Source organism: Cynocephalus volans, chromosome X (genome assembly GCF_027409185.1).
Source record: "Cynocephalus volans isolate mCynVol1 chromosome X, mCynVol1.pri, whole genome shotgun sequence".
NCBI classification, from domain to species: Eukaryota; Metazoa; Chordata; class Mammalia; order Dermoptera; family Cynocephalidae; genus Cynocephalus; species Cynocephalus volans.
The window spans coordinates 167,483,412-167,495,704 of NC_084478.1; the positions used below are offsets into that span (position 1 = coordinate 167,483,412).

At 44.5% G+C, this 12,293-nt stretch overlaps 1 protein-coding gene and 1 non-coding gene across 2 annotated transcripts in view; both read right to left on the reverse strand.

Moving 5' to 3' along the window:
- Positions 1-3,666, reverse strand: part of LOC134368537 (structural maintenance of chromosomes protein 1B-like) — a 76,620-nt gene extending 72,954 nt beyond the window's left edge. Inside the window, exon 1 of the mRNA XM_063084973.1 lies at positions 3,558-3,666. Coding sequence (XP_062941043.1) covers positions 3,558-3,666 — 109 coding nt within the window. The remainder of the gene's footprint in view (positions 1-3,557) is intronic.
- Positions 2,278-2,393, reverse strand: LOC134368746 (U5 spliceosomal RNA). The gene has a single exon (XR_010022457.1). It is a non-coding gene; the product is annotated as a U5 spliceosomal RNA (small nuclear RNA).
- Positions 3,667-12,293: the final 8,627 nt, after the last annotated feature.

Here is a 12,293-nt window from a genome sequence, read left to right on the forward strand (position 1 = left end):
ATCCACTGAATGTACAAAGCATGATAGAATTAGAAAATCTGATTTTGTAAACCTTAATGAAATGCTGATTCAAAGATTATTCACTGGCATTAAAAACATAAATAAATGTCAATAGAGAACATTTGAATAACACCAAAGTAACAGTGGACTTTCTAGTTAGAAAGAAGGAGAAAATCTACACAATACAGAGATCACTGTCACCATCCTAATCCAGGGGTCAATTTTTAGCATCACTAAGAGTACAACAAGCAGGTATTCTGTGACATAATGCAATGTGAAGTACACAATAACACCTATGATGGAGTCTAGCCAAAAATGTTTAATTTGAATCTGTCATCTCTTCAGATATATCTTCCACTTCACAGAAAAAGAGAGATAGAGGAACAAACTAAATAACACCATAAGGAAGTAGTCAGACAAACCTAAATATTTTGTAGAAAAACTTTTCTAATCTTTTCAACAAGTCAGTGTTAGAAATAAAAAGACTGTGCCAAATAAAGAGAGTTAAGGGCTGCAACAACCAGATGCAATATGTGGTTCTAGTTTGGAAAATGGTTTGGTCAAAGAGCATTTTGGAGTCAGCCGGGAAATCTTAATTTGAGCTGTGCAGCAGATGAAATGGTCGTTTACTAAAAAAGGCAAAGATAACTGCCTGAAAACAATAATCCAGAAAACAGTATGTACTGGATGAAATCATTTTCAATTTTTAAAAGTTTGCATTGAAAAAGTCTTTATGGCTATGGCCCTAAGTATTAGAGTAGTAATCTCTGAATTGTGGGAATATGATCGTTTTACATTTTTAAATTTAGTTTATTTTTATTAGTGTATTCATTGTTACAAATCATACGTATTCTTTATGCCCCGTATACAATCTTCCCTCTCCCCCTTCCCCTTTTCTACTTTTTTATTCTTTTACTTTTTTATTCTTATTTGTTATCTAATTCTTTACAAAGATATATTTTGCTTTTGTAACAATAAAAGATTATTTTTTTTAAGAATTCCGCAGCCATTATGAATTATCATTTTTTTTTTTTAAATCACTTTCCTGGTTAGAAATGTAAACCATTCAACATAGAGAATTGGGAAAATATAATTAGCTGAAAATCACAGCATTCAGAGAAAACCTTGTTGATGGAAATGGATACGGAATGTTGTCAAATGCCTTTTCCTCATCTATCAAGAAAAGAAAATGGATCTTCTTTCATGTGGGAATAAATAAAGTTTACTCTGGTAGCACCATGCCACGTGGATTTAAAGTACGATAAGACTGAAGGTTGGGAACTCAGCAAACAGGTTCCTGCATTAATCCAAAAAAAGAGATGATAAGAGCCTGAAGGGTTGGGATAGCAGTGGGAATGCAGGGAAGAGCACAGGGCTATTAAGGAGGTAGAACTGGCATGATTGGTAATATACTGGCAGTAATAGGGAGCATTTATCAACGATGTAGGAAAATTCATCAAGTCGGTAGTCATAGGAAACCCTGGGAGAAAAGCCTTCTAAGCCCCAGGACCAGAAAATGCTAACACTCTGAGATGGCAATGTGTTGGGCCTATGCAAGGAAGGCAATAAAAGAAGCAATTCTGACCCAAGTATAGTAAATGTGGGGATTCCAAACTTACACTCTATTGCTTCCCTACATATGCACTACATGCTCCCAGTTTGGAATATTAGCTGTTGCACAGACTTTCACAAAATCCTGGAAAAACAGTGTAATCTTTTGAGTACAGCTCACATGCCATCTTCTCTGGAAAACCTTTCCTGATCTACACCTCTTCCTATGTGTACCTCCCCCAATCGAATGTTTTATTTTCCTTGTTTAAAGTTTCATAACCACTGTTATCTGGCATTCTATCTCAATTAGTGTGGTATTTTCTCTTTTTTTAAGTAAAACATTTCATTAATAACCTTTTATACTGATTACACATTAAAATATTATTTTGTATCTGTTGGATTCAATATATTAAAATCAACTTCACCACATGGTTTCAGGAGGTGACCTAACAAAGGTGGAAATGATGACTGTAAGAGAGGCGGGTGATCTGAAAGCTGGCAAATAGAATGAAAGGGACTTTTGCTTCCAGAACACTTGCCCCCAAGTTTAAGCTCGTGAAATAAATTCACAAACTGACCAGACGGTTTTCATCTTAACTAATTTGAATATAGGTTAAACTATCAGTCAATTAACTTTAACTTATTTAGTATAAGAAGACAATAAGGAAGTTAATAAAACTCTAATGAAAAGCCAATAAGCAAAGTCTCTGTTTTAACAACATAACTAGCCTTGCCAAAACAAGGCTTCAAAAAATTCGTTTAAGACTCAGAGTTGTTTCTCTCCATGGAAATCTTCAGTTTAAGGCAAAAGATTTACACAATCTGAAGAGAAACCAGAGCATCTAGTGTTACTTTCTTACACTCCCTGTAGGTTAGGAACAGAAGCTGTCTTATTCTGCATAACTTCTTCTGCTCCTAGCACTAGATTTATGTCAACAACTATTTGCTGAATCTAACTGAATGGAAAACATAAAGGTTAAGATTAAAACCGAAATTTTTCCTTTACTCCTCCCCCAAATTAGGAACATATCGAGTTTTGGCAGGTGGTAACAATAGGAAATTATTGTAAAAAGAAAGACCAACTAAATTAAAATATAACAGGAAGTGATCAATTGCCTTAATGAAATCTACATGAATGTGCCAGTAATTCTGTGAGATTAAAAAAAACTAACAAGATTTCAAATGAATATAAATGAAATATCACCCATTAAATTAGTCATGGAGGAGTAGTATATTGAATTTTGGCCTTCATATAGGAAAAAGAATGTGAACAGCCAAGACCAAATCCAGTATTAAGTAAACCAAAAGTCGTTGTGGACAGATGGTATTGAAGGCAAAGCTGAAGGAATCCATGACTGGCTTCATGTGGTTACAAACACAGTCCCTACGTTACCAGTGATGCTCAAGAGGAGGCTGAACTTGCAGGGCATGTTTGTCCAGGGAAGGGCAAGCGGAATTTGTAAAGGTATTTCATGATAACCTTAAGTTGGGGTGGAGGGGGAGGCGGAGGGGGGGCAGGGGCCCGGCCCTATGGGGGGTGGAGGCTGAGGGCCGGGGACTCAGGCTGGAGCCGTCCCGGCCGGGTCGGGGTCTCCCGCAGTCCAGTGTGCATGGCCGCCCTCACGTCCCCTCAGTGGGGTGGGCGGTGGGACCAGGGACTCAGGCTGGAGCCGTCCCGGCCGGTTCGGGGCCTCACACAGTCCAGTGTGTATGGCCGCCCTCACGTCCCCTCAGTGGGGTGGGCGGTGGGACCAGGGACTCAGGCTGGAGCCGTCCCGGCCGGTTCGGGGCCTCACACAGTCCAGTGTGTATGGCCGCCCTCACGTCCCCTCAGTGGGGTGGGCGGTGGGACCGGGGAGTCAGGCTGGAGCCATCCCGGCCGGTTAAGGGCCTCCCACAGTCCAGTTTGCATGGCCGCCCTCACATCCCCTCGGTCCCCTCAGGCAAAGTGCTGCCAACTGGGCCGGATGGAGGAGTTCAGGTCCCGCCCCGAGGTGCCCAGTTACCAGAGTTATTGGGGCCAATGATGCAGGTGAACCTCTTGAAGGGGCCAATGACCTGGCGGCCCCGCCACGACTTGAAGTTCTCCACGACCAGCACCTGCAGGAAGCCCATGGCGGCAGCCTCCTCGCCTCAGCCGCGTCCTTGTGCCTGCCGGGAAAAGCGTGGGAAGAGCCTCTCCAAGTCTCGTGAGCCTAGAACGAGACCCTAGAACGAGACCACATCATGACAGCGCCGTTCCTGAGCAACTGGAGTTGTTGACGACTGTGCACTCTAGGCAATGTGCTGTAAACATTTTTAAACACAGTTATTTTAAATCCCTTGTCTGATAATTCCAGAATCTGTGCTATATTTGAATCTAGTTCCGATGCTTTCCTTGTCTCTTTTGACAATATATTTTCTTTCCTTTTGATGTCACTGGTAAGTTTTTTGTTGAGAACCACACGTGTTCTACAGAGTGAGGGAAGCGGAGGTAATTAGATACCTACTGGGAGGATTTATGTTAATCAGGATAGAAGTTGGGCTTTATTTCTTCTGGCTATAGGTACCAGAGCCCTCAAGTTCCTCTAGTGTCCTTGTTTCTGTCTTCTCTTTTATTAATTGTGACAAAAGTAAAATACTAGCATAAGATGACAGTAATTCGGGAAACTGGGTGTGGAATAAATTAGATTTCTCTGTACGGTCTTTGCAATAATTCCGTAAACCTAAACTTTTCTTTAAAAATATGTTTTTTAAATTTAGGTTTTTTTTTTTTTTTCAATGTACATGTTTATAGGGTACAATTTCTTGTTTCAATATATACATAAATTGTGTAAATATATAATCAGAATAATTAGCACATCTGTCCCCTCTACATTTATCATTTCTCTGTGGTTATAACATTCAATATCCTCGTTTCTGGCCATCTTGAAATATCCTATACAATATTATTAGCTATTGTCACCCTAGGGAACCAGAACTTATTCTTCCTATCTAACCGTAACTTTGTAACTTTGCACCAGTCACCAACATTTCCCTGGCGCTCCCCTACACATTTTCTTTCTTTGCCTCTGGGAATCACTGTTCTACTCTATGTGTCTTATTTAAAATTTATTTTCCTTAATCAACCCACGATCATTGTATAGATTTACGGAGTACGATATAATTGGGTGCATTTATACTGTGTGCAATGATCATATCAGGGTGCTTAGTACATCCATCACCTCAAACATTTGTCACTTCCTTGTGTCAGAAACATTCAATATCAGGCTGGCCCATTGCTCACTTGGGAGAGTTTGGTGCTGATAACACCAAGGCCACGGGTTCGGATCCCTACATAGGGATGACCGGTTGGCTCACTTGGGATAGCGTGGTGCTGACAACACCAAGTAAAGGGTTGAGATTCCCTTACAGGTCATCTTTTTTAAAAAAGGGGGAAAAGAAAAAGAAACATTCAATATCATCTTGACTAGTTATTCAAAGATACACTGTGCTTTGTGTCCCCTTCCTCTTGCCCCCGCCACTCTCTAGTAACCACTAGTCTACTCTCTGCTTCTGTGAGATCAACGTTTTTAGCTTCTGCATATGCGGGAGAACCTGTAGTCTTTCTCTCTCTCGGTGTCTGGCTTATTTCACTTAATATATTTCCTCCAAGTTCATCTATGTGGTTGCAAATGGCAGAATTTCATTCTTTTTTTATGGCTGAGCAGTAATCTGTTGTGTATATATACCACATTTTATTTATCCAGTCATCTGTGGAAGGACACATAGGTACGATCTAGCTCTTGGCTATTGTGAAGAGAGTTGCGATAAGTGCAGGTGACCCTTCTACCTGTTGATTTCCATTCCTTTGGATATACAGCCTCAGTCTGCCCACTTGGGTCTTGGCTCTTTCTGGCTCCCTACTAAGTCCTGCTCAGGTCCTGGGGCTGATGCTCACATGCAGTTATCTTTCATTGAAATTTCCCAGTTAGGGATCCCCTTCCATGGTATTGCTTTTTACGGAGAACTGGCAGGAGAAGACGTAGTCTTTTGGTGCATCTCCTACTGATTGGTATACAACAGCCATTGCCATGTGAATGAGTGACAAATGACTATGATTATGATCTCCCATGTAATGTTCAACCTTAGACTAACTGACCACTTTAACTGGGTGACAATGAGGTTTTGCTTTCTGAGTTTGATCAAGAGAGGTGGGGCAGGGGTGTCCTGCCAGCCACGGACAGAACCAGCTGGGGCCATGGTGTCCCCACGCAGGAAGTCTGAGCAGACTTAAGGCTGTAGCAGATGACGGGTGCATTGTTCAGAAGGACACTTCCCCGTTCCCAGCATACCCCAAGACTCACATTAAGATTTGGAAAGGAGCCGGGCAGGAGAGAGCATTTGGTGTCCCTGAGGGATGTAGGCTGTGGTGAGCATCTGCTGCCCTAGGGGAGGCATGAGGAGAGTGCTCACTGGATCCATCGGAACCGCCCTGGCAGGCCAGGGAGGGACGTGGGAGCAGAAAGGGGCTGAGGTGGGCTGGAGCCCTGGACCGTGTCATGAATCAGGCAGTCCCAGGAAAATGCCAGGGGCAGTCCCCTGTGTGCCACTCCAGGATGGAGACAAGCCCAGTGCTGCAAAAAGGGGCACTATAGGACAGTCCTTGAAGGGACATGACTGGTGTGGAGAACGCTTGCCCAGGGCAGCTAGAATGGCAAGTGCACCCCAACGGCCTTTCCTGGAGGCATTTCCAGGGCCCACCATCCTCCACAGCAGCCTTTTGTGCCTACAAACAATTGCCATGGCCCAAGCCTGTTATGTGTATTGAAACCCAAATAATGTTGATCCAATAAGATTATTTGATCTTTGAGTAAAACTTTATTTAAGAAATATGTCATGATTTCCTCCTGGGTGCCAGTGCTTATGGTGGGCATCAGGACTTGGGAACATGGCATTCAACCCTTGCTCTGAGTAGCTCATTATCAAAGAGGGGTGTATGGCCACTTAGGAACTTCTTTCCATATGGTTCCAAAGAGCAAATTTGTGTGTACAACAAAAATTTATAATTAACAATGTGCTTGTTTCGAAGTGAGATTCGTTTAGCCAGACTTAGGTATAAAGGACACAGCTGACAGCAGGGGCTCTACGGCCAGCCAGCCTGGACATAAACATTGGCTCTGCCACTTCATAGCTGTGCGATCATGAGCAAGCTTCCAATCTCCGTGTACTCCATTTTACTTGTCTGCCAAACATGTACAGCAATAGTACATAACTCCTGGGGCATTTACAAGGACTAGGCCAGGTATTATCTGTAGAGCATCTAAACAATGTCTGGTCCATACTGTTGTGTGTGTGTTTATTAAACTGGCAGCTCCTGACCTCACTAAGTCACTTGTGTTTGTCTCCAGGATTCAGTAGAACAGCTCATGGAAGGTTTAGAAAATAGGGCTAAAACTTCTACTACATAGAACTGTGATGAACTTGAAGCACCTAGCCCACTCCCTGGCATGGGAAATGATCAGTAACTGTGCATGGTTGTCGTCATCCTTGAGGCTGGCCCTGATCCTCCAATGCTCCAGAGGGCGCTATTGCAGGAGTCAAATGTTCTTATTTTCTCTACAACCAACCAGTGGCCAGTGTTGGTAAGCCCCTCAATGTCCTGAATGTCTTCTGCCATCCTCAGGCAGTGCTGTAGATCCGTGGGCAGTTCACAGGCATTTTCCCCTGGAGCTTTAAAATAACCCAGGAGTTTTGACCACAGAGGCTAGTGCTTGTCCATGAATACACTGGCTTACTGTGGGGTGCATAAATATTGCTATAATAATAATGAAAGCATCCTCTTACTACTGTTACAGTTAACACAGTGGATAATGGAGATTATCTCATTTTCTAAAACAAGTATCAGGACACAGGAGACTTGAGATTCTGGCTTTTGACTGAGCCCAATACAAGTACTCAGGAATCTCTATTTCTAGAGTTTCTGGCCAAGCACACAGATTCCCCCGCCCACGGCTTAAGCCTCTCCTAGTGAAATCTCAGGGTCTAAGTTGCATTTCATTCTGCCGTTCACATCTGCCGCCATTTCAGTGCACAATGGTCACAGGAATTTTTAAAAACAGAAAGCAGCTGTGAAGGCCGTGCAGATAACCCTAAATGAAGCGAGGGGATCATGCCCTTGTGCTCCCTCCCAGTGCCCCCTTGACTAGTCACTGGAAGGGACTTGATTCCAGAGAAGCAGTTCCCATCAACTGAGGGCAATTCCTGGAGAGGACCTTGGCTGGGAGTCATCAAAAACTGATGCCCTTGCCCTTGGCAGCTTGGATAATGAGTGCCTCAGTTGTAAAGGGGGGATCTGGGTGACATCACACCACCCACTGTAGTCCATCTCTTGGAACACTTAAACCTATTATCTTCATGTAGAAAGTTCACCTGATTTGAGACTAACTCTTCAAGGATTCCTGCTGTTCTCTTCCTAAAGAAGCTCACACAAGAAGGAATGGTGGATAATTATGGGCCCTTTGCTACAGCTGGCCTCTAAGCCATAGTGATGATCATTTTCTCTCTTGTCTACTATGCATTCGAGTGTCCCCTCTGTCTCAGCCAGCACCTCTACTATTCTCAGTGACTTACCTGGTTGAGTAATATGGACCTTAATCCCTGAAGGTTAGGAGCCCCTGGTCCCGATGCTCTTCTCAGCACGTGGCACTTACAGTTGTCCATATACCATAGAAGTTAGGCAAGGGATTATCAAGACACATTCAAGCAGAAAACCTGAGTGTCAAACATATCCCTCACTGTTCCCACTGTGTGAGAGCAGCCCTGCCTCCTCCTGACGATCAGGACCAATTATCCCTGCAAGCATGGTAACACCTTTCTGTGCCTGCTGGTCCTAGAGCATGAGGTGCTCAAAGTGATCAGGTGGGAGCCAGAGCTTAAAGTTCAATTGGACTCTTATTGTTTCTTCTGATGGGAATATTGTCACACTGGGAATCAATACGTCTAGCCATCACTTTCCAATATGGTAACCAGCAGCCACATGTGGCTGTTTTGTACTGAAATGGGGTTAGTGTGACTGAGGATCAGAACTTTTAATATAATTTTAAATAATTTACATTTAAGTACAAATAGCTAAATGTACCTAAAGGCTACCTTCTTGGATAGCACAAGTGTATAACTACAGAACCTAATCTTGTGGGCAGATGGTATAAATTCCCATGTAGGTCACTGCGAGTGATAGTCACTGAGGTCATTCGACACTTTGGTTCATGGATCACGTATTGTACCTACTGACAGCGGACAACAATAATAGATTTTGAGTGTGTACATTCGCTGGAGGACACCCCATCCTTACAGGGTGTCATCTCCTAATTCGCACCTCATTTGCACTGTGTAGAAGCCATTCCATTGCTCCAGAAGACCAGCAGCTTCTGGGTGGTGTAATGTGAACAGTAAGAAGGTAGTCCCACTTGGACGGGAGGAAAGTAAGGACAGACAGGTTTGAAGATTTTGATGACACTAACAACCAGTTGTAAGAGAAAGAAGGGAAAAAGAGAGGGAGTCAGAGAGAGAGATGCCACAAATAACTTCTTGTAGTATCTTTCCTATGTTTTTGAAAATACTATTCTAAGGTTAAACATTTTGTTTTGTCATATTTTTATTTTATTCTTTTCATATAACCTATTTTTCATTTCAGCTCCTGAAACTTCATCTTCCTGGTTTCTCACCTTATGTTCTATACACAAGAGTTGTATTCTGACTCTGCTCCCAAGCTATTTAATTTAATTGTATGAAGCACATACTTTTCTGTAATCTGAGAGCTAATGATGCAGCACTTCACTTTCACTGTCTCATTATATTTCAATCCCCTAAAAAACAGAAGCCTTGGGTTCCTGGGAAGGTAACGAACTAAAGCAAATCTTTACCTTTTGACTCTTATAGTTGCATTATCATAAATCATGGTTGAGAATTTACTGCGTATTCACACTAGTACAGACAAGGAGCCAGAATTATCTTGGCCATTTCTCCGACATTATATAATATATACACACCCTTGACTCTGACAGGGGCACATAGATATTTTGTATTCTGTCATCTGCACTGCAGGGGAAATGATTTGGGGTAATGGTACTTCCGTGTGGCCAAGGTCACATAGGGTTGCTGAAAGTACAAAGTGTACTGACTGATATGCTAAAGGCATTTAAGGAATATCTCTCCATGACGTCATCCTACGTATTAGGGATGACATATGTAACTACTGTGAAAAAGGCAAAGTTGTCCTTTGGTTTTGTCTATAATTCACGTTTCCCTTCCACTGCTGTGTCCCTTCCGCTAACAGTACTCTTACTGGACGTGATTATACTTATTAAAGGGGGGCCGAGCCCGTGGCGCACTTGGTAGAGTGCTGCGCTGGGAGCGCGGCGACGCTCCCGCCGCGGGTTCGGATCCTATATAGGACTGACCGGTGCACTCACTGGCTGAGTGCCGGTCACGAAAAAAACGACAAAAAAAAGAAAAAAAAAAATACTTATTAAAGGGTACACTAAGTAACAATTTACTTCTCTGGGTCTACCTTTAGACATTAAACTCCCAGATAGGTCTCTGCCTTAATGATGTTGGCGTCAGTCATTTCTAACAATGTGCCTGAATTATAATAGCCCCTCAACATTCACCTCTTAATGTTCAATGTGTACATGTACCCTAAATTTTATGAAATCATGAGGTACATTTTCCAGTTTCTCCCAGATTTAGAACAAAACTTCACATCATGGGAATTCAAACAGCAGTTGTTTCATGCACAGATGGTGACCCTCAGCGTTCCACGATTGTGAAAACTTGAAGGCAAAGATCTGGAACATTGTGAAACTGTGACATCAGGTACAGGAGGGCACCTGTAATTCCAGAAGAAGAAATCAAGTCCAGGATCCCCTCTCCACCAAGTGCTCATCTCAGTAATATTTTTTTTCCTTGTGTCTTCACTCAAGGATCATCCTGGGCCACTATTTATGCACCTGTCAATTAACAAGAATAAAGACCAGTGTAATAGTGTAAATGCGCCTATGAAAACTTTAAATAAAACCACTCATAAATTATCATATTTTGAATATATTATGGCAGATTAGTAACCGAGGCGGGATTAGTTTCCAGACTTCATAAATAGCTCCTACAAGGCCCTACATCCGGATAAGTCACTCAATAGAAAAATGTGCCAAAGGCCTCTCCTAGAAGAAAAAACCAAACCGACCAAACAGTATTTGAAGGGAAACCAAGATTTGGGTCAAGGTCCTCCCCGACTGGCGGTGCCCCGCACACGTGGCAGGAGCCAAGGGGAACCGTCCCTGGAGGAGAGCACCCTCACCCAGGGCCTCAGAGGCAAAGAAACAAAGGGAGGAAGGTGGCCACCTTCTCAAAGGCGAAGGAGGGAGGCAGCGGAAGAGAAAGTGGTGACAGGCACAGAGAAGGAACGAAGTCACGTAGAAATCACCCTGAGCATGAAGGATCAGCTCGGGAGGAGAGCATCTGCACTAGAGAGGGAATGCTGAGGAAAGAGAGGAGCAGTGGCATTCCTGGGGACAGGCCTGGCCAGGGAGGCTGGCCTCCCACGGCCGTGCCAAGGAAAGGGACCAGAAACGCAGCGTGAAGTCTCAGAAGGCCACTGGGGTGGACAGAGACTTCCGCACATGCTCTCCGGGGACATGGCAAGTGCTGTGGTCTCAGGAAAGGAGGCAACGTCTTGGTGGGACAGTTGGCTGCAAAGAGTGATCCTTAGAAAGGACAAGGACTTCCTGAAAGGAGGACATGTGGCAGGGTGGGGAGGGAATCCTGGTGTGGAGAAGAAAGCAGAGCCTGAGGAGGGGACTCACTCATGAACCCAGGAGTCCGGGGAAGGCGAGTCTGTGCTAGCACGGTGACCCAAGGCACAGTGGCCGAGCTGGAGCAGAGGAAGGAGACAGGGAATGCCCCAGATGTCTGCAGTTCTCTGGCCTCTGCCTGGGGGCTCCAGAGTGCCATAGAAGGGTCACAAAGTGAAAGGTGGGGGCAGAGTACCTGTGAGGGGGTGAAGGCTGACCTGCCAAGACACGGCTAGTGTGGGAGGGAGGGAAGACCTGTCCCTGCCAGGACTGTGGGAATGAGGGGATGGGAAGCTGCAGGTGAAGACAGTGTGACACGGAGGTCAGAAGTCAGGTCGTTGCCATGTCTGCAGCTCACTTGTTACCTGTCATGATAATCAAGACTGAGATGCATTCTGCAGGGGTGGCCAAAGACCACCCTCCCCATCCATACCTGCGACCCAGCGAAGTGGTTCTTCCCAGGGTCACCCACCACCATGGCGGGGAACTAGCCTTGTGGCTGCTGCCCTTAGTCCCCGCTCCTTGTCACAGATCAGACTTCTGCTGTTGTCCCCACTCTTGTGACACTGCACAGGACATGTGAATGGCACATGCTCCTCAGCACACCCATGAAATCGAGGAGCAGCTGGCAGAGTCAGAAGAGGACGTGCTGTGACAGCACAGTCATGGCTGTCCCCACTAGAAGCCATGTATTGTATCCGGCTCATTAGGGAAGTTCCAGCTCTTCCACCAACAGGACACGGGAGCAAGGACAGCAGCCCAGCAGTCTGGGGACGCTCACTCATGATTTGACACTGCTCCAGGGAGGAGCCGGGGGTTCGGCATAAGCTGGGAACCATGGGTGGGGAAAGGATTCCAGGAGGGGACACTGGCGTGGATGACAATTGGAGCTGCTGATATTTCGGGTCCCTCGCAACCCTGAGACCTTTGTCC